The 20,817-nt window shown below is 41.3% G+C and overlaps 2 protein-coding genes across 15 annotated transcripts in view; one reads left to right on the top strand and one right to left on the bottom strand.

The window, feature by feature from the left end:
* Positions 1-16,121, bottom strand: part of LOC121495127 — a 91,817-nt gene extending 75,696 nt beyond the window's left edge. Inside the window, 1 exon segment of the mRNA XM_041762413.1 lies at positions 16,077-16,121. Coding sequence (XP_041618347.1) covers positions 16,077-16,121 — 45 coding nt within the window.
* Positions 16,122-16,703: 582 nt separating this feature from the next.
* Positions 16,704-20,817, top strand: part of CADPS (calcium dependent secretion activator) — a 459,187-nt gene continuing 455,073 nt past the window's right edge. For 5 of the 14 annotated variants that reach the window (XM_041764527.1, XM_041764517.1, XM_041764515.1 and 2 more), the window contains exon 1: positions 16,705-17,582. In XM_041764527.1, the coding sequence (XP_041620461.1) occupies positions 17,133-17,582 (450 nt within the window). In that variant the 5' untranslated portion in view covers positions 16,705-17,132. Of the gene's footprint in view, positions 17,583-20,817 lie in introns of all 14 variants that reach the window. The other 9 variants (XM_041764522.1, XM_041764521.1, XM_041764519.1 and 6 more) reach the window with 2 other exon arrangements.

Raw genomic sequence — 20,817 nt, 5'->3', positions numbered from 1 at the left:
TCCTCTTAGATATGTGGTGATCTGGGATTCAGACCCAGGTCTGTATATCTCCAAAGACTGGGCTTTTCACCACACAAGCAGTATCCTATAGGATATCAAACCCAGACTTTTATGGCCAGCCCCACCTTTGTCAGGGTTTCCTGCCAACAGTACAGCCAGATTCCCTGCTTTAAAATTTCCAGCAGAACTTGAAGAAAGGGTGACAGTTATGAGCTATAGAGTCCTGCCTTGTATGACTGTAGAGATGCCCAGAGCAGACAGTGTGTAAAGGGAGTGGGCATGGAAGAGAATGGCTCACTGTGAGGAGGGAATGGACTGCAAATGGGGAAAAGAGGCCAGCATGGTTGGTAGGGATCCTCTAACAAAACCAGTCAGTTCCTATTCTTCATATCAAGATTGGAAATACCACTTAGAATTCATCTACTACTGTCATCCCAATAGAATTTTCTCTTAAGAATGGAATTGTTCTGGGGATCCCTGGGTGGCTTAGTGGTTTAGAGCCTGCATTTGGCCCAGGGCATGCTCCTGGAGACCTGGGATCGAGTCCCACATCAGGCTCCCTCCATGAAGCCTGTTTCTCCCTCTGCCTGTGTCTCTGCCTCTCTCTCTCTCTCTCTCTCTGTGTGTGTGTGTGTGTGTGTGTCTTTCAGGAATAAATAAATAAAATCTTTAAAAAAAAAGAATGGAATTGTTCTTTATCTGTACTAGCTGCATGTGGCTATTGAGCACCTGAAATGTGACTAAGGAACTGAGGAACTGAATTTTAATTTAATTTCAAGTAGGTTTAGTTTAAATAGCCACATGTGGCCAATAACATATTGAGACTATAGGTATAGAGCATCTCTCTGCTGTAGGGTTTTGTCAAAATTGTGAGTCAAGGAGCTAGATCTCTATTTCCATGTTGAGATTAACAAAAATTAGTACACTTTTGGGGGCACCTGGGGGCCACACTCAGTTAAGCATCTGACTCTTGTTTTTTGTTTTTTAAGATTTTATTTATTCATGAGCAACAGAGAGAGAGAGGGAGGGAGAGAGAGAGAGGCAGAGACAAAGGCAGAGGGAGAAGCAAGCTCCGTGCAGGAAGCCCGATGTGGGACTCGATCCCGGGTCTCCAGGATCACACCCTGGGCTGAAGACGGCGCTAAACCACTGAGCTGACTCTTGGTTTTGACTCAGGTCATGATCTTAGGGTCATGAGATCGAGCCCTGCGTAGAGGCCAGAGTCAGGCTTTGCTCTCAGAGCCGAAATCTGCTTGTTTCCTTCTCCCTCTCCCTTTGCCTCTCCCCCGCCCCTCCCCACCCTTCAAATCAATCAATCAATCTTTCTGTTTTTAAAGATTTTATTTATTTATTCATGAGAGGCACAGATAGAGAGGCAGAGACACAGGCATAGAGAGAAGCAGGCTCCATGCAGGAAGCCCGATGTGGGACTCGATCCCAGGTCTCCAGGAGCATGCCCTGGGCTGCAGGCAGGCACCAAACCCCTGAGCCATCCAGGGATCTCCTAAATAAATCTTTAAAAAATGATGAGTACACTTTTTAGGAGAAGCTGTGAAGTCTGACTGCCTTGGCTTGAATCTTAGCTCTTTCATTTACTGTGTAACCTCTCTGTGTCTGTCTTGTTATCTGTAAAACAGAGATTAAAAACCCTACTTCATAGGGCTGTTGTAAGGATTAAATGAATATAGTGCCCAGAATATAGTGAAATAATAAGGATATAGAAGTGAACAAGATATATTTCCTACCCTCAAGAAGTTTTTTACTACTGCTGTGCCTTCAGGACCCCTATCCAATGAGTCTAAATAATACACACAGACCAGTACTATGACTCTAAATGGTATGTATAGATCAGCAATATTTGCTGTGTGTATGTGTGTGTGTGGTTTTTTTTTCACTATACAGATATATTTAATCAACATTAGGTACACAGTTTATAAAAGAATAAAAATCTTCTCGAGAGCATAAGACAATAGAACCAAAGACAGGTGCCATTATACAAATGGAATGAGTGAACAAAAGACTAGGATTTTCAAGCACATTTATATTACACAGTTTTGAAACTACTGACTCTTTGAAACTGTAGAATTGATAGAGGATAGTTTGGAGACTTATAAGGCAATTTTACACGTGATATTTATGTGTGGGGAGAGAAGACTTAATTGTACATAACCTGTTTTAATGGACATGACTTAATAGTAGAGTCAGTATTCTGTGCGTGCATGTGTGTGTGTGTGTGTGTGTGTGTGTGTGTGGTAATACCTAGCACAGCACTTGGCATATGTTAGACACTAAAAAATAGCAATTTTTTCTTGTTGAATGGCATCATGTGATATGTAGAGGTAGAATGTACCAAATTTTTGCTGCAATCTTGGCCTTCTTCACTGAACTCTCTGGCAGTACAGACAAATGGTTCCATGCATGATAAGGTTTTGTTTGTTTTTTTGCTTTGCTTCTCTTGGCCATATTTCAGCAGCTACATGAGATTTGGTAATGTGATCACTCTGGGGGTAGTGGGTATTTCCCCAAATCCAGAAGTCCCTCAGGGGACTCATAATCATCATTTGTTTTGCCTAATTAAGTTGCATCTAGTAGGGTTGTTTTTTCTTTCTCCCCAACCTCCACTGATTTTCTTCTGAGCCAAACATTTGTTTCCCTTGGAGAACCACACCTTGCCATCACAATTTATGTCTTTCAGTGGGTGATTCTGACTCTAAGAGTGGACAAGTGATTTTGGATTACCTAATCAGAGCACTGCATGCCCTTGGCCATGGGAATTGGGCATACATGATATTTGGCCCAAATCAATGCAATAAAGTTCAAGTCAAAAATTTTGGGAAACTCTTGGGGAAAAAAACAATACAGTAAGAACATGGTCTGGAATTGCCAGAGAACATTATATAGAGGCCTGACCTGAAGTAAAGTCAATGCAAAGCAAAGCAGAAGTGAAAGAAAAAGGGACTGAGTCTTGATGACTTACTTTTCTTGAGCTCTGGAGCAATTGTGCCTAAAGCTCTATTGCTGGATTAGTTTGGTGAGCCCATACAATCCCTTTCCTTGCTTAAACCAGATTGAGTTGAATTTCTGTTTCTTGTAACCAATTTTCTCTCTGCCATTTCCTCAGTGCTAAGAGTGTTGTTCCCAGCAACTCTGGTGAGTAGAGGCCAAATGACCTGCACCCACCTTCTCATGGTAGCAGCCTCTGGAGTTCTAATCATAAAAGACCAAATGGCAAAAGTCATTCACATGCTCATGGCAGAAATTTTAATGATGTCCTGTGTGGGGCTGACCCTAAGAAGGGATTCTAAAAAGGGCCTTGCTTATGTAATTTAAATTCTTAAAATAACTGCAGATTGAGTCTGAGAATCCCGCTGGGGCTCCTGACTGCCTAACCTGGGATGAAGAGGTCAGAGTGTCTCAGTGAATGAAAAATAGGCTGACAGCAAAATAGGCTAAGAACAAAATCATCTCTTATCCTCGGCAGAGCATAAGAGTGGGTCAGGACTCCAAGTGGCAAATTAGTGACTTTGCATTTATTTAGCGACTTCTCAAAAATACCGTTAGCAGCACAGGAGGAGAGCTGACCCATTTCTGGGTCTGGAATCAATAGACTAATAAAAGTAATCCTTAAAAATAGCTTTCCCTTCTTAAAATACAGTTTCCATTGAGTAGCACCCAGAAGAAAATTTTTATCTGAGCCCTGACTCTTTTTTCCATGGTTGAAACAGAGTTAGACAGAAGCTTTAGTGTCCTGGGAGGTGATTTGCCTGGATACTGTGCACAGTGGTCCTGTTCTTGAGTGGAGACTCCAGCCCAGGTTTCCTAATTCTCTTTGGTGAGGCAGCTCCTCCTGCTCCTTCAGGTTGGGAAGGGGGCAAGGCCATAGAGGCTCTGACTGATTTTGCCAAAAGGGATACATCTGGTGTTCACATCCTATTTCCATCAAATTGAAACCTGGAACCCAGAGACGGAGAAGTAAGGTCTGGAGTGCCAAGAATGACTTGGAACAGAGCAGGGAAGTCTTCTGGGAGTGGCTGTTTAGATTATCCTGGGGCTGAATGGAGAGAAGAGAGAGAAAGGAAACCAATCTTCAGAAAATCCAAATCTTTCAGGACTGGTTATGATTTATGGACAATGTAATTTTCTTGGGCTTGGGTATTTCCTCATTCTAACTCTCCTCTGGTGTCCAAGGGAAGCTTCCCATGAAGGTGTGATATTCAAATTTGACTAAAGGGGGGAAGTAAGAAAGGACATAAATCATGTAATTCTCTATTTTTCTTCCCACCTCATTGTCAGAGTAATAGGTCCTGTTTTTCCCTAGTTCATGGGGAGACTTACCTAAGCCATTATAGAAGCTCCAACTTTCTTTCCAAATTCAACTCAAAGTCACTTTCATGAAATTTGTAGTTACTACTGTTTGTGGACTTTAAAGGCTTGGCTGTCCCTCATGCCACCCCTGATAGCAGCGTGCTGTGAGAAATATTTTATTATAGACCGTAACCTGCATTTTTGGTAATGGGGATGGTAGTTATTTTACAGTCATATCTTTTGAGCTCTGAGGCTAATTAATGCCCATGGGAGGGACAAAGGAAAAATGAAAAACAGTTTCAAGTTTTCTTAACTAGAATTTAGAAATGATGGGAAATAGATACTAGAAATTATTAATGGGATATGGAGTACAAAATTATTAACAGATGTAAATTGAACCAAAGGGTCTTTTTAAGGAAAAGACAGGGTAAGGCAAGAGTTGTCCATAACGGTATTTGAATGGTGTCTCCTGGAAGCAGTAGAAAAGTGGCAAAATGACCCCACAAGATCAAATATCTTTATTTGGGAGCCCTCCCTTAAAGTAAGGAAATTATGAATCAAAAGGAGAGCCTTGACCTATGCTCTTGTTGATAGTTGCTGGAAATTGGAAGAAAAAAACTGCATGATGATTACAATGACATCTAGTAGATACATTTCTTAACCCTTACTTCTTAGCCCTTAGAATGATCCTATGAAGAAAATACCATAACAAAGGAAGCTTGTGACCTGAAACATTAAGTGACTTGCCTAAGACACATGGATTTACCAGCTGTTGTGGCTAGATCTGCATCCAGGTTACTGTGCTGGTGATAGCCTTTCTAATAACTAGAATCGAAACTATGAGCAAGAAGCAATCCTAGGAGCTCTTCTACCCTATAGTGTACTGAGGTGTCTAACAGCACAAATTCAAATCAAGACCATAAGGCACTTGTTAGTAAAAAAAAAAAATAATAATGAGAGGAAACACATGCTTGCCCAGATTAAGCAGGTACCCCTTGAATGAACATTGTGTTCATCATCATTATCATCAACATTTATCATTGTGATCATTACTATTATTCCCCAAATAGGGCAAATTTTAAGGTTAATCTTAGAATTCTCTAAAGCTAACAATGAATGTCTGAATTAAAAATAGAATAGAATAACAAGGCAGACTGTAAATTGCTTCGACTGCTCTAGGAAATTTCTGTATGGATTATCTCAGTATTAGAGAATGACAGAGTAGGGATTTGAACCCAGGCCAGATTCCAGTATCTCAGCAGACCCTTCCATATACAATTCTGCTCTTTGCCCTTGAGCCTCTCCTCACATAGTTCTCCCTGCCCAGGACTCCACTTGTGTTCCCCCTCTCCTTTTATAAAGGTATCACCTTAGAACATTTCCAGCACTATCATAGAGACATATTTCTTTTTTTTTTAAAGATTTTATTTATTTATTTAGTCAAGAGACACACACACAGAGAAAGAGAGACAGAGACAGAGAGACACAGGCAGAGGGAGAAGCAGGCTCCATGCAGGTAGCAGGATGTGGGACTTGATCCCGGGTCTCCAGGATCACACCTTGGGAGGAAGGCAGTGCTAAACCGCTGAGCCAACCGGGCTGCCCGAGACATATTTCAAAATAAAGATTCTCCCCAGTTCACCCTTTTTGGTATATTTTTCATCTCTCTGACATTATGGACCATAGCCTATTGTCAATCCCACTTTTCTAAGTCCTCATCTAGTTTTTAGAGCCCGACCTTAGTGGTCCTCCTAGCTGATAATACTCAAGGCTGTTAGCTCTATCCTTGAACCTTCCAGAGAATTTTTTTTTCTATTGCTTATATTCCCAGATAGACTGTGAGTCCCTTGGAAGCAGAACACTTGGCTCAAGATATAACACAGAAGCTGGTACATAATAGGGGCTCAATGTGGCTTCAATAAATCAATGAAAAAATGATTGAACTCTAAAGTCAAGAGTTACTTAACAAGTGTTATTAGAAGTCCCCATATACCTGCCATAAATGGTAAGGATTACCAAAACCTCAAGTCACAACATCTAACGTAAATGACAACTGATGCTGGTCTCAGTGGTTAAAAACATATCCACATTTTAATGAACAGAATTGAAATGCCTTTGAGGTTCTGGAACACACTTTTAGGGTGCATCCACCAGAATTCTTGGCTTATTGTAAGGTTTCACATGTAATTCTCGTCACTTAGCATCCCCAGGCTTAAAAATTGGCTCATGCTGAAAGGAATCTCTGGGGTAAGAGAAAATCCTGATTCCCTGATATGTTCCAACAGGGACAGAAGGATTGCAGTCTCATTTCCTGCCAACTTTTAAATTATGAATATTTTGGTATGATGATAAGTAAGTGAAACAAGTCTAACAGGGAATCAAATAATTGAGGAACATGAAAACATAGATTATTGTTTCCCTTTTCTTTTTCTCTCAAGTTTATTTGTTTGGCCTTTGCAAAAGAAAATAAGGTCAGGTGGAAAAAATATTACTTTGGGAAATTTAAGTCTACAAAATCGTAATAAAAGGAAATTTATTCTCTCTTACTCGGTCACACTATCCAAATGCATAACTCTGCTCTGGTTTCTATGGAATTATGGACAAAGTATTTGATTAAGACATCTTTTATGCTAAAAAAGTCACCCTGCTTGACCCCCCAAATACCTTTTCAGATTAGGTAAACTCTTCAAGGGAACCATCTCTTTGAAATATTATTAGTAAAATACAAATGGGTTTAAAAAAATTCTAATTCAGAACAATAATGAAGGTGAGAACAGACTTCCTTTTATGTTTCTGGAGTAAAATAAAAAAGCTTAGATTTTATGGCATTTTAGTAATCTAAAACACGGTTTTTGTTATGTTAATGAAACACACATTACTATTTGAGGACTCACTATATTTTCCTTTCATACAAAAGCACTTTCAGAATCCAGACAGATTAGGTTAGTGCAGACTACCTTTCCCATCACCATTTTATAAGCAAATCTTCCAACATCTAGCATATGTTAGTTGAATTAATGAGAGCAATAAACAAAGAAACCAAGATTAGCAGTGAATGCACTCAATGGAAAACTTCATCTTACTCTAAAATCTTCTCTCCTTTTTTGTCATTTGAATGTTATTGCTAAATATAAGATAAGAATGCTTTCTTGTATACTTCCCTTTATGTTCCACAGACTTTATGTTCACAGACTTTCTGACTCACCCCTATTCATGATCAAACACAAATTTCACAAAAGATTTAATTGCATCTAGACTTTAATAAATATTCTATTTGGGATCTGCAAATAAGACTATAGGAAGGTGGGGGAATCTTTTTGTTATGCAAATACAAGCTAGTGGAAGCTCTTTCTGAAAGCTATTTAGCTGAGCCCTCAGAAAGCAATGTTTGAATGGCCTTTTCTTTCTTTCTTTTTTTTTCATCCAGGAATGTCAACCTCATTACAAGTCTGGTTATAACATCCTTATTTTGTGGCCACTTGGCAAATAAGTTCTTTTGCGATGAATTTTGACAAAATGTATAATAATAACTCCATGTTTTTGCATAAGCTTTTCCAAGTGAAGTACTTTATTCCAGAGAAGGTAAAGTTCTTGAAAACAAAGTGGAATTTTTGTAGAAATTTCTCCAACAGGACCTCTCCTCTCTGCAAAAGGCAATTGCTAGATATATCTTTTCTTTCGGTCTACCCATTCAGTGGGACACAAATTCATCTATAGTGTTGATCATTGCTTTCATTTCATGAATATATGCCAGATACTGCTCTAAGTATTTTAGATGAATGAACTTGATTCACCTTCCCCTGCATTATTGGTGCTTTCATTGCAAAATTTAAAGTTGAAGAAATGATGGTCAAAGAAATCACTGTCTTTTTTCCAGGCCACATGGCTGGTAGAACCAGAATTTGAATCCAAGTTTAAATGCAAAATTTCGTGTTTTGGATTCTTGGTTTGAGTATCTTCTTTCTTTTTAGAAACAACTCAGTTAATAAAACAGGAGGTACCTAGACACGTTTTACTCAGTGGATCATGTCTATAAGAACTAAAAAAAAACAAAATTAATAAAGAAACCATGGCAATAACAAAGGTAATTATGAGGCAAAAAAACCCCACCAAACACCAAACACCAAATATTTGACCCTGGGACTATATCAATAACTATGGAATATAAATTTGATATGGAGATATAAGAAGTTTACCTTTATCATCTAGATGCCAGTTAACCTGGGAAAACTTACGTAAAAACACAAACTCTTATCAGGCTACTGTTTTTCCTATTTTTTTAATATTTGCTTCTTTGAGAGATTAATTTTAAGTCATATATTTTATGTCATGAATATGGGCATAATTTGAACATTTCTCAGTTTTCATCCCCCAACTAGTAAGATGTCAGCAAGGAACTGAAGACTCACTTGCCCTGAATATATGATTGAGCCCCATGACGAAGTTATTCCATGAAGTCATTCCCACTGGCTATCAGGTGACTAGAGGTTATGCACATGTATGGGTGGGAAAACAAATGATTACTCAGTTTTATGTGATTACTCAACCTATTGCCTGAAGGCATTATCACACATGTGTTGTTTTCCTTTCCCACACATTTTCTGAAGTAATCAAATGGGTTATGGCCACTGCAGGGTAAATGTGCTGTTTTAACGTTTTAATGGCTGACAGTACAAAAACGTACTGATGACTCATAGGAGTCTCATTTTGTTGTAGAGTATAAATAATAATGCAAAGAAAGATAAGGCTTTATGATTTAGGTCTAACTTTTTGCAGTATCTCCACTGTGAGTTGACGTTGAGTGCAAGAATATTCTTTAAACATTTATTGCATTTCTTATGATGATTTGATTGAAATGCAGATTGACTTTCACTAATTTGGGGAAACTCTGTATATAGTCATTTTATGGCATGAAGTAATAATGCTCTGCAAAGAAATGAAGAAGAGTATCTCCATGGCAGTTCATGTGCCTGTTCAAACACACTCCAAAGGCTCTCTTTAAAATTCTAGCCAACTCTTCAAGCTTTGCTACTTTGCTCCATCTTTCACTTAACTCTCCTTCTTATGTATACTTTCTAATAATGTAAAAGCAGAACCAAAATATCAGCATGGGTAGAACATGGATGGGGGTGAGGTATTAAATCTACACTGGAAGAACACAAGACCCACTCCCTCCAAGACCTCTGTTGTCCCTCTGATGTTGACTCTCATAGACTGTCAAAACTTCCCAGGGTGAAGTTGCCTTTCTTTTGAGGAGCAAGAGGTTTTTTTCACTAGCCTTAGTAAATAAACCATTTCCCCTTCCCTCCTTCCAAAAAAAAGGGCCTTGCTATTTGGAATAAAATTTTGTAATAGTTATCAACAGCACTGCCATCTCTGCTGACATCTATCGAAAGCTTACTATGGGCTAGACTTTGTTCTAAGTACATATGTGCATTAGCTCATTATCTCCTTCAAGACATTGCCAAGAAAAGTGCCAGAATTCCAAATAAATATAATGATAGAGACCCACTCTTAAAAAACAAATACAGAGGGTGCCTGGGTGGCTCAGTAGTTGAGAGTCTGTCTTTGGCTCAGGTCATGGTCCCAGGGTCCAAGGATCGAGTCCCACATCAGGGTCCCCTTAGGGAGCCTGCTTCTCCCTCTGCCTATGTCTCTGCCTTTCTCTGTGTGTCTCTCATGAATAAATAAATAAAACAGTAAAAAAAAACTAGTACAGAGATTCATCTAGATTTTTGGTTGCAGGCTAATCAGGGAGCTATAGCTCAGCTAAAGCCTGAGCCACTTGGTGAAAGGTGGTAGCTTGGATTATGATCTTGCAGGGGAAAAGGCAACCTTCTGGCTCTGCCAGTGTGTTTTCCTACTTCCTATCTCCTCTTCAAGAAGAGAGCATGTTAATCAGATTTATTATGATATATGCCAGTTGAGGCGTGTTTATGAGTGGGCAGTTCACTGTGCACTGAAGAGCTATGGCACCCATGTATATATCTTCATTTTCTTTTTCTGTGTGACTGGAGTGACTGGATTCAAGGCCAGTAATCTTGGGGCATGCCTAGTTCTCTCTTGTTTCAAGCATGCCTAATGGTACCAGTTGTTATTTCATCTTCCTATATCTTGAAACTTGCCAGAAAGTGATAAAACATCAAAATATGAATTCTGGATTATAAAAGTGGAGATTCTACTTAAATATAAAGCCTAAAATATATGTTTCACTTGAGCATTATCAGAGTTCTGTGCAGGGAGAGTATTAAGCCCTGGCCTAGTAATCATCACAGTGACATTGTGATTTGTATACTCACAAGTACATGGTTGGAGTATACCAAACCCTGTTACAGGTGAAACTTAAGTTCTTATAGAAGTCCATTGCTCCTCATGGTAAATCATTAGGTATGACTTGTAAGTGAAAAATAACAACATGTCAACTTCTCCCTAAATATTTTTTTGGAAACACACCAGGCAGGAAATCCCTATTGATGAAAGAAACAAGAGAAGAGTAGGGAGCTCTTACAGACAATGGGGTAGAATGGGCCCACTCTACTATGGAAACAGAGTCAGCATCACCGTGAGAAGAAGAGAAAGAAGAAGAGCATTCTTATAAGCAGAGCTCAGGCCTTTATGTATGAATTTTCCTTTGCTAGTTTGGTTTGCCACATAGGAGACCAGATCTAATTTAGAACATTTCCTCCAATGTTTATCTTTATAGACCCCTAAACTAGGTGGTAGTATCAGGACCCCCTTGATCAGGACCCATTACATTTTCACTTACTTTCCCTTCATTCACCAACCCTTTCTTAACCTCTTTTCCCTACTCACTTTCCTCCTCCAAAAGATGAGGTATCCAAAAGACTCATATGTTTTAGGGTAGCCAAAATTGAAGGAACTTGCTGTTTTCAATTATTTAAAACTGAAAACAAGCTTGTTAATATAAAAACACCCTGATTTCAGTCATTCCTACTTATAATCCTCAGAAAACTTCCCAATCTAAAGCTAGTGTGTTTTGTGAAAACAATTAAATATAACCCAGATAATCAGCCCAGAAAATCTTTTCAATGAGGTGAAGACATAATGATAGCTGCATTTACCAAGGTAAACCAAATTGGAGAATTTGGCAAATCAGGCAAATTATGTACCTAATATATTATATAGCAAAAAATATGTGGGTCCTTTTTTCTCTTTCATTTGCTGGCAGGTCGCCATATCCATGTCAATGCAAAAGACTCAGTTCTCCACTTAGTCCATGTAAAACACCAGCATAAACTGCATTTCAATCTATACCACATTTAGTTTCCACTTCTATTAAAAGAAACAGTATATGTAAGAAATGTGATTACCCTTGTGAATAGTTGGTTTCCAGAATTCATGTCAAATATTTATTGTAAAATATATTGTTCTGTTTTTCTTTTTTATGTTAACTAATAAGGTGGTTTTCTAAAACCAATTCCTGTAAGTAGTATTATTTATCATTCTTAAACAAGTTTTATTGCCTGGAGTGAAAGAAGATGTTTTTGTGTGGCTTGATTTTATTATTTTTAGTCTTGTGATTGTCCTTTAATTCCATCCTAACTCACTTCATTTCACTTTAGTAAGAATTATCATATGATAAAGAGTAATGATGAAGAGTAGGTTTATCAAAGAAAATAAACCGTTTTCTAAGTCCCTGAAAATACTATCCAAAACAAGACAGGGATCAATGAGATAAATAGGCAAATATTCTATTATTTAAGGATCTATTCTTGGATCATTTGGTGTTTTTAATGTTGTTTTTCCTTTTGATTATTTGTGCCCAAGTTCTAGTCATCTCATGTATTTTATTTTATTTTAATCTCATGTATTTTAAGTCCTTCTGCTATGAGTTGAAAAAAAGCTTAAACCTAAAATCTATTGAAAAATACTTAAAATTTTAACTCCAGTATAGTTAACATACACTGTTGTATTAGTTTCAGGTGTACAATAAATCATTAACAATTCTAAACATTACTCATTGCTCATAATGATAAGTATTCTCTTAATCCCCTTCACCTATTCCACCCATCCTCCGACCTCCCTCCCCTCTGGTAATCATCAGTTTGTTCTCTATAGTTAAAAGTCTGTTTTTTTGTTTTATTGGTTGTTTCTTTTTTTGTTTGTTTTGTCTCTTATTCCACATATAAGTAAAATCAAATAGTATTGGTCTTTCTCTGACTGACTTATTTTACTTAGCATCATACTTTCTGGGTCCAGCCATGTCATTGCAAATGGCAAGATTGCATTCTTTCTTAAGGATAATATATAATATATATATATATGTGTGTGTGTATACATATATATGTCTCACATTTGTTTTAACCATTCATCTATTGATGGACACTTGAGCTGCTTCCATAATTTGACTATTATAAGTAATGCTGCAGTAAACATGGGGGGCATATATTTTTTCAAATTAAGATTTTCATATTCTTTTGGTAAACAGTAGTGGAATTACTGGATCATATGGTAATTCTATTTTTAATTTGCTGAAAAATACTTCTAATATAATGTCTAACTTAATGTTCTTGTCATTTGAAGGGAAAGGAGTACAACTGTCCTTCATTTTACAGAGGAGGAAACTGAGTCTGAGTCATTAGGTAATTTTTCCAGAAGAACTCTGCTCTTAAGTGGCAGAGGCAGAACTGCCTAGGTTGAGAGCCCAAGCATTTAACTTGACAAAGGCATTCCATAAGGTTTATATTTCTTCTTTTTGGTGCTTGTGAGCTATTTCTAAAATTTTAAAAATAAAAGAAATATTGATTGGAGAGGATTATGAGATGATTACATCTAGATAATATGAAATTTGGTAGGAGATTTAAAAAAATAATTACCGAACTATCTTCTAATAAAAAACACACAAAAACATTAACATGGCCATTAAACTCAGTGTTATTTGATTGTTATATGAGTGACATACAAGAGTGGTTGCTTTTCGCCAAAGCATCTATCAGTTGCCAATGACTCCGATATTTCCTCATATGTGTCACCTTTTACACGATCACAGCAAACACTTGAGAGGAGAATGGTCTAGATGAGAAAACCTTGGGTTAATGTTTCAGTTGTTTCTGTTTCCTCTGGACTTTACTTTTAGTGGGTGGGGTTTTTAAAAATTGATGTTATAACTTCTGCTTTCATGATATGGTCTCCAGATGACTGACTAAATTGTATTCCATCACCTTGAGGTTATTCAAGTTTCCTACAAAGCAGAACTAGAGGTAGAGGCAAACATGCAAGCATCTAAAATAACTTATTTGAGAATAATATATATACTTGTCTGTATCAGAATCTATGGTAGAGTATATTTAAAAATAAGAACATGGGTGTTAACAAAAGGTGATAAATATTAAGATCCTTTGGATGTGTTCTGGGATTACTTTCATTCTTGTTCATCAAAATTTGTATCTAGGAAAGCCACGAGTCTTGGCTTAAATGTCTAAGGATTTCTGGTTGTCGTATCTTATCTTCAGCCGTAGTGAAGAGCTATAATATTCCCAAGGACTTTGAATTAACTTTTAGCGAAGAAAAAAGATATCTTTAATACATGTACACTTCAAAAGACAGGAATGCACACCATTTGAAAAAAAAAAGTAAAAGTATTTCTCATAAAATCTGTTTTAAGTCTCTGATTAAAAATTCATGGGGAGAAAAAAATTCATGGGGTGGGGGGACAGATTGAAAAGATTCTTAGCTTTAGCTAAGCAGTGTTACATTTATTTTTTTTAATTTTTATTTATTTATTTATGATAGTCACACAGAGAGAGGAGAGAGAGAGAGAGAGAGAGAGAGAGGCAGAGACACAGGCAGAGGGAGAAGCAGGCTCCATGCACCGGGAGCTCGACGTGGGATTCGATCCCGGGTCTCCAGGATCTCGCCCTGGGCCAAAGGCAGGTGCTAAACCGCTGCGCCACCCAGGGATCCCCAGTGTTACATTTAATACCCAAATCATAGGCTTATATGACTAACAAAACACAGACAGTGAGTTTTGTTTTTTAATGAGTATAATTGGGAAAAATATCCCACATAATGCCAAAGGAGTTTGAAAAAATACAACATAAACATAACTTTTTTATAGCAATTGAGAAGTTCCAAATGGTTCTGAAGACAGAATTCATGGTCACTCTTTTCCCAGTGTCTAATGTGATAATACTTAAATGCCTAAGCTTACTTGAAGAAATATTTAACTGGTAAATGGCCTTTGTTTTGGCCTTCAAGATCACGCCCTCCTCAAATCACCATATTTTCTTTAGATAATGTAATTCACTTTTGTGCCCTAAACATGATCCCTCCACTTGACCAAATGCATTATTATTTCAGGTTCTTCTATTCTCTCCGCTTCTCCCTCATCTACCCATACCCTACACTTTGTACCTTAAATGGTCCCTTGTTTTATCACTATGGATTTGCAAAGTACATTTTCTACTTGTAATATCTTCTTTGTCCACCATTCATTCATATGGTTCCTTCCTTTAAAATTTAACTCTCTCCTTTGAGAAACACAGGATTCTTTTCCATTCCCAGTTATTTCATTCATGCAAGCTTTTTAGCAGTTTACTAACTTGGATTTGTTGATCTGTTGCCTTGAAATAAGTGCTGCCAATCTTTTTCACATGTTTATATTGTATCTCCCAAAGGAGATCATAGACTCTTTAAAAGAATGTTTTTTTTAAAAAATTCCATCTACCCCAAGCAGCTAGAACAATGTTCACTTTGTAAAAAGGTGCTGAATAAAGATTGTTGATTGATTGGCCTGCTGTGTTTTCTGTTCCAGGGAAACCAATAGCACATGATATGAACATCCTTTACTTCTTTAGAATAATTGAAAATTGAGAACTGTACAACTGTAATAATTTCCACGTTGCTGGATTATTTGTTTTAAATTGATACAGAATGTGTGATGACCACAGTAGTTATGTCCTTGAGGTGGGTATGGTGGTGAAGTCAAACATAAGCTTTACATATATAACTTAATTCAAAACCTCAAACAGAACTGTTAGAGGGATGTCTGGGTAGCTCAGCGGTTAAGTGGCTGCCTTTGGCTCAGGGCATGATCCAGGAGTCCCGGGATAGAGTCCCACATTGGGCTTCCTGCATGGAGCCTGCTTCTCCCTCTCTCTCTGTGTCTCTCATGAATAAATAAATTAAAAATCTTAAAAAAAAAAGAGCTGTTAGAGTTAATCTGAAGATAAATGTTGTTTCTGGTCCCTTTTTAGCCCTCAAATTAATGAGAAAGCTTTGAGTATCAAAGCCTGCAGTAAACCTCATGGTAAATTTGAAAATACATAAAGACAGCTGTGATGTAAACTTTAAATTCACGCTACATTTTTATAATAACTCCCACGAGTATCTAGGAATAATTCGAGCATTAGAAAATGCATAAATAAGGGGGTGGGGGTGGGAGGAGGTGGAGAAAGGTCTCTAGATAGCCTAAAATCCAAGGGTGGCGGGTGTTGGTTTGCTTTCAATCCATCTGCGGGTTGCTGATTAGATTCAGCACGCTGGCCAGCTCCCTTGTCCGCCGGGTTTATTGGCCTAAGTGAAAGGAGCAGGGGGGAAGGAAGGCACCATCTGCTCCTTTAAATTAATAGATAACCGAGAAGCAGGGATGCAGACTCTAAGAGTCAACATATCGGATGTTGATGCCCGCCGAGTTCTTGGGGGAGTCTTTGTCTGATTTCAGGGTCCCCACTCCTCCACCCAGATCCTCCGGCAGCCAGAAAAGAGAAAGGGCTGAGCAACCAGAAACCCCATTTCTCCGGTATGCTTACCTCAGCAGAAAGTGTTACCAGTTCTTGCAACTGAAGACTATTCATCATAGCTTTTGCGGGGTAGACAAGGGCGGGGCTTCTACTTAAATAGTTTAGCTACAAGGTCCATACACCGATTCAAAATTTGACTCTCTTTTATTTTAATGAGTGGGCGTATGTCAATCGCTGGAATCAAAGTTTATGCAGGTGGGACAAACCTGCTGCCAAGCCCCACAGCCCACAAGCCCCAGGTGTGAAGAAGCCTGGAAAAAGGAGACAAACTCTTTCTACGTATGGGATCTCACTGACTTCCTCTCCTCCTCTGATTTTAGCGTCTCCAAACAGACCGCCCACTCTTGGCTAACAAGAAGTCATTACTGGTGTGTGTCTCTCTTCCAATTCTCCAGGAACTTTTTTTTTTGTCCGAGGGAGGTGAGAGGGGTCGAGGCAATGAGAACGGGGTATCAGGAAGGCAATTATTCACCAAGGGGAGGAGGGGGGGAGTGTGGGAAAGCGTCAGGGTCGGCTCTGAAGCTCTGAGACTTTGGGCCGCCCCCCGCCCCCCCCACCCCTACCCCCCACCCCCCACCCCACGCTCTCCGGGCTCCAGCCTTCTGCAGCCACCCTTTACGCAGCGGACACGGGAGAGTTAAGCCAATAAACACGTAAGCGCCGCTCCCTCCCCAATCGGCAAGATGCCTCTTAGGCTCTTGGCTGCATCGACAGCTTGCAACACTCGGCATCTTTTCTGGAGGCGCCTCCTTCAGCGGCTGCAGATGGTATCCGGCTGCGAGCTCGAGGCTCGCAATTGATTCTCCCCCTTGCCCACCTCGGGTCCACGGACGCACCTCTCCCTTCCCCTCCTCCCCTCGCGCTCCTGGGTCTGAGCCCAGCTCCCGATCGCCGGGCAGAGGCAGCAGTCGCGGCGGCCGAGGCTGAGCAGCAGCGCCCGCTCCCTGGTTTGGGGAGAAGCGCCCACCCGGGGGAGCCGACCCCCCAGCTGCCTCCAGCGCCCCCCATCCTTTTGCAACCCCTAGCCCAGCGCTCCGAGGACCACCCCCCTCCCCAGGCGCCACCATGCTGGACCCTTCGTCCAGCGAAGAGGAATCGGATGAGATCGTGGAGGAGGAGAGCGGCAAGGAGGTCCTGGGCTCGGCCGCGTCCGGCGCGCGCCTGTCCCCCAGCCGCACCAGCGAGGGCTCGGGCGGCGGCGGCGGCGCCGGGCTCGGGGGTGGCGGCGGGGCCGGCGCCGGAGCCGGGGTGGGCGCCGGCGGCGGCGGGGGCAGCGGCGCGAGCAGCGGCGGCGGGGCCGGGGGGCTGCAGCCCAGCAGCCGCGCCGGGGGCGGCCGGCCCTCCAGCCCCAGCCCGTCGGTGGTGAGCGAGAAGGAGAAGGAGGAGCTGGAGCGGCTGCAGAAGGAGGAGGAGGAGAGGAAGAAGAGGCTGCAGCTCTACGTGTTCGTGATGCGCTGCATCGCCTACCCCTTCAACGCCAAGCAGCCCACCGACATGGCTCGCCGGCAGCAGAAGGTAGGCGCGCCGGGGAGGCCCGGGAGCTGCGCCGGGACGTCGGCAGGCGGGCGGGGCGAACAATGGGAGCTGGCGGCGCAGCTGGCGAGGAGGAGCGGGAGCGGGAGCTGGAGGAGGAGGAGGAGGAGGAGGAGGAGACCGCGCCCTGGGGAAGGGGCTGCCAGGCCCCCCTCCGCGCCCCGAGCGCGCCTAGACCTGCCCGGGACCAGCGGGGGGCCTGGCCCTCGGCGCCGTGCGAGCCCACCTGGGAGCGCTGGGGCGACCGGCGGGCAGGTGCCGCGCTACGGCCCGCGAGGCGCGGGGGGTGACTTGCAGCCCGCGGCGCCCGGAGAGGCCTTGCTCGGCTGCCGGGCTCCCGGCACTCTCCAGCGGCGAGCGGCTGCGCTCAGCTCCGGGCCCGCCTTCCTGGGCGTGCGCTCGGCGGGCGGGGGCACCCGGCAGGTGGGGGCACCCTCGGCCCGCGCAGCCGACAGAGCCGCAGGGGCAGGCGGGAGAAAGCCAGCGGGGAAGGCGAAGCTTCCAGGCTCGCCGCGAAGGGCGCCCTCCTCCCCTCGTCGGGGTCAGCTGATCCCCACTAGGGTCGTCTAAGGGTCTCCGGGCTCGGGCCTGATGCGCCCCCCCCCCCCATCCCTCATCCCCTTCCTCATTGGGAGCCAGGGCACGCCCTCCGCTCCCTCGGCCGGGGTCAGCTGCTCCACCTTCCTCCCTCTGACCCTCTTCCCTTCCCAAGGTGACTTCGCCGCCACCTTCTGGCTCTCCGAGGCCCTCCAAGCCCAGCCGCTTTGGGCTTGATAAAGTGCAGCTGCAAAAAGCTTCGCAATTACAAGCATCAAAAGCTTTTTGTGTCTGAGGCTGGGGCAAGGCTGAGGACTGCCTTTGATGTGAGAGAGAGAGAGAGAGAGAAAAAAGTGCCTATTTCTAAGAGCTGTTCTCCAGCCAGAGGAAGGAGGGGGAAGGTTCCTGCAGGATAGGGCAGTGGCGGGATCCTAAGAGGAGGTCAAGTCCCCGGTTGGAGTGAGTTAGTGAAGAAAGTCAGCATTCCGTGGCCTCTTTTAAGTGAATTTGCCAATTCTGTTTTGAAAGAATAGCCAGGGATGCCCCCAGAGGGACAGTTTCTTAAAACAGTGAATTTCTTGGTTGCTATCACTGAAGACCGAATTCCATGCTGCTGTAGTAGTGTTAGGCTTTCCTGTATTCATCCACCCTTATCTTAAGTGAGCACAGCTTTCTCTGTTTGTTTTGCTTATACGTGTACACACACCACCCGGCACTGATGATTTATTTCAGCTATTGCAAGCTTGGTTACCAGTTTTATTAAAAATACAACTCATTTCCTGGTTAGGGAATAGCAGGTGGGCTACACCACTTTTTGCCCCTCCTCAGTGGCCCCTCGCTCTTTCAGCCTCTGTTGACTACGGTAGACAAAAGTATCCTCAGATCATTAAAAGTTTTTGGATTTTCTAGTAAGGTTGGGTGTTGGGTTCGTGTACAGGGCCTGATATTTCAAGATTCAGCTTAGAATTATGGTGATTGTGTCTTCAAAATCTATTAATAACAGCACCAAACAGAGATGTCCTATTCCTTTGGCAATGAAAACTGTTGTGATTTAAAGGGAACATATAAAACAAACTTTATCAGCCATAAGGCTCTAGAGCTCTGTCCTTTAAATAGAGGCTAAAATTCAGCACTGGAATAGGGAGACAAATCCGTTCTCACAGTGGCCCATTTCTCCCTAAACAGAAACTTCAGTCACCTGAAAAGATCATCATGAGACTAAGTTTTTCTGGTCTGATGGCATGTTTTACCCGAATCGATTCAAAACTGTGGTTTTGAGGGGCAAGTGGGCTAGGTTTTTACACATGACCTTAAGATCAAAGAGACTACAGGACAGATTGATAACACTGGCATTTGGTCAAACTATTTTTAGTTATTGCAGCAAACTAGTGCTAAATGCATAGTGGAGCAAAGCTGCCTCAGGGCTGTTGGCTATGCTGGGAAGCTGAATATCTCTCTCCTTATTACGAAAGAAAACCAGCTTTTCCATTTCTGTATCTTTAAGTTTTTAATGTCTTTCTGGAAAAGAATGTTCTATCTTTCTCCCAAGTTGAAAGCTTGGAACTTTGATGTATTTTTTTTTCAATGGGCAAGTGCTGAAAGTGACAGAAATGTTTGCATAAACATTGTGGTTAAATTTAACTCTAACCAATAAGATTGATAAACCAAAATTAGTCTTGAAGAAATATAAACTGGCTGTAAACTATACACAAATTTATAGTACAGTAGAAATGAATTAATTAGAAACAGCTAGAGGAAAAATGATGTATATGAAGGAATAGAGTGACATGGAGGGAGTCAGAGAAGACTGCCTGTGAAAAAGTTGCTGCATTGGGAAAGAGAAGAGTACGTATTGTCAAATCATCATGCTGTTCACCTTAAACTTACACAATCTTGTATGCCCGTTATACCCCAACAAACCTGAAGAAAATATAATATTGTGCCGAGTATAATACACTTTATGAAACTAAATGGTTATGCCATAACACTAGCTGCAGTTTTTCAAGAACCTGCTATGTGCAAGGCACTTCACGTAGAACATTTTTTAAAAATAAGCTTTATTTTTTAGGAGAGTTTTAGATTTACTGAAAAGTTGAGAAAATAGTACAGGAAGTTCCCATATGCTCCTGTCCAGTTTCCCCATTTAATATCTTCTAATAGTATGGTACATTGTTAAAGAGCCAATATTGATATATAGTTAACAAAAATAGGTAGTTTATTTAAATTTCCTTAGTTATTACAGTTGTTTTTTTGTTCTTTGATCATTTTAAATTCTCCTAGCTCTAACAGTCTAGGAATTACCATCTTCATTTTCAGAAGAGAAAACAGACTCAGAAAGTTTTATAATTTGCCTAAAGCACTACTTAGGAGAACAGTTGGAAACTGAGACATGGGATATTCTGATTTCAAATTCTGTCTTTTTAATATGTGACACTGGCCAGAAATAGTCTAGAGAGAAAAATAGAGTCCCAGCATCCTGACAGCATGTCAGGTGTAATCTGCCCCCCCCCCCCCCCCCCCCCAGGGTTTCTTCTCTTTCAGTTGAGAGAGCTCTGCATCTTTCCTTTCAGTACCTATCAAAAAATCAACACAGGTAAAATGGACGTTTAGGTATTAACCTCATAAAAAGCATGAAGGAAAGAGATGGGCTATTAGCTGGTAAATCACAACACCAGACTTG

Source organism: Vulpes lagopus, chromosome 7 (genome assembly GCF_018345385.1).
Source record: "Vulpes lagopus strain Blue_001 chromosome 7, ASM1834538v1, whole genome shotgun sequence".
Classification (NCBI taxonomy): domain Eukaryota; kingdom Metazoa; phylum Chordata; class Mammalia; order Carnivora; family Canidae; genus Vulpes; species Vulpes lagopus.
Note: the sequence above shows the minus strand (reverse complement) of the source record. Positions and strands in the feature narration are given on the sequence as shown.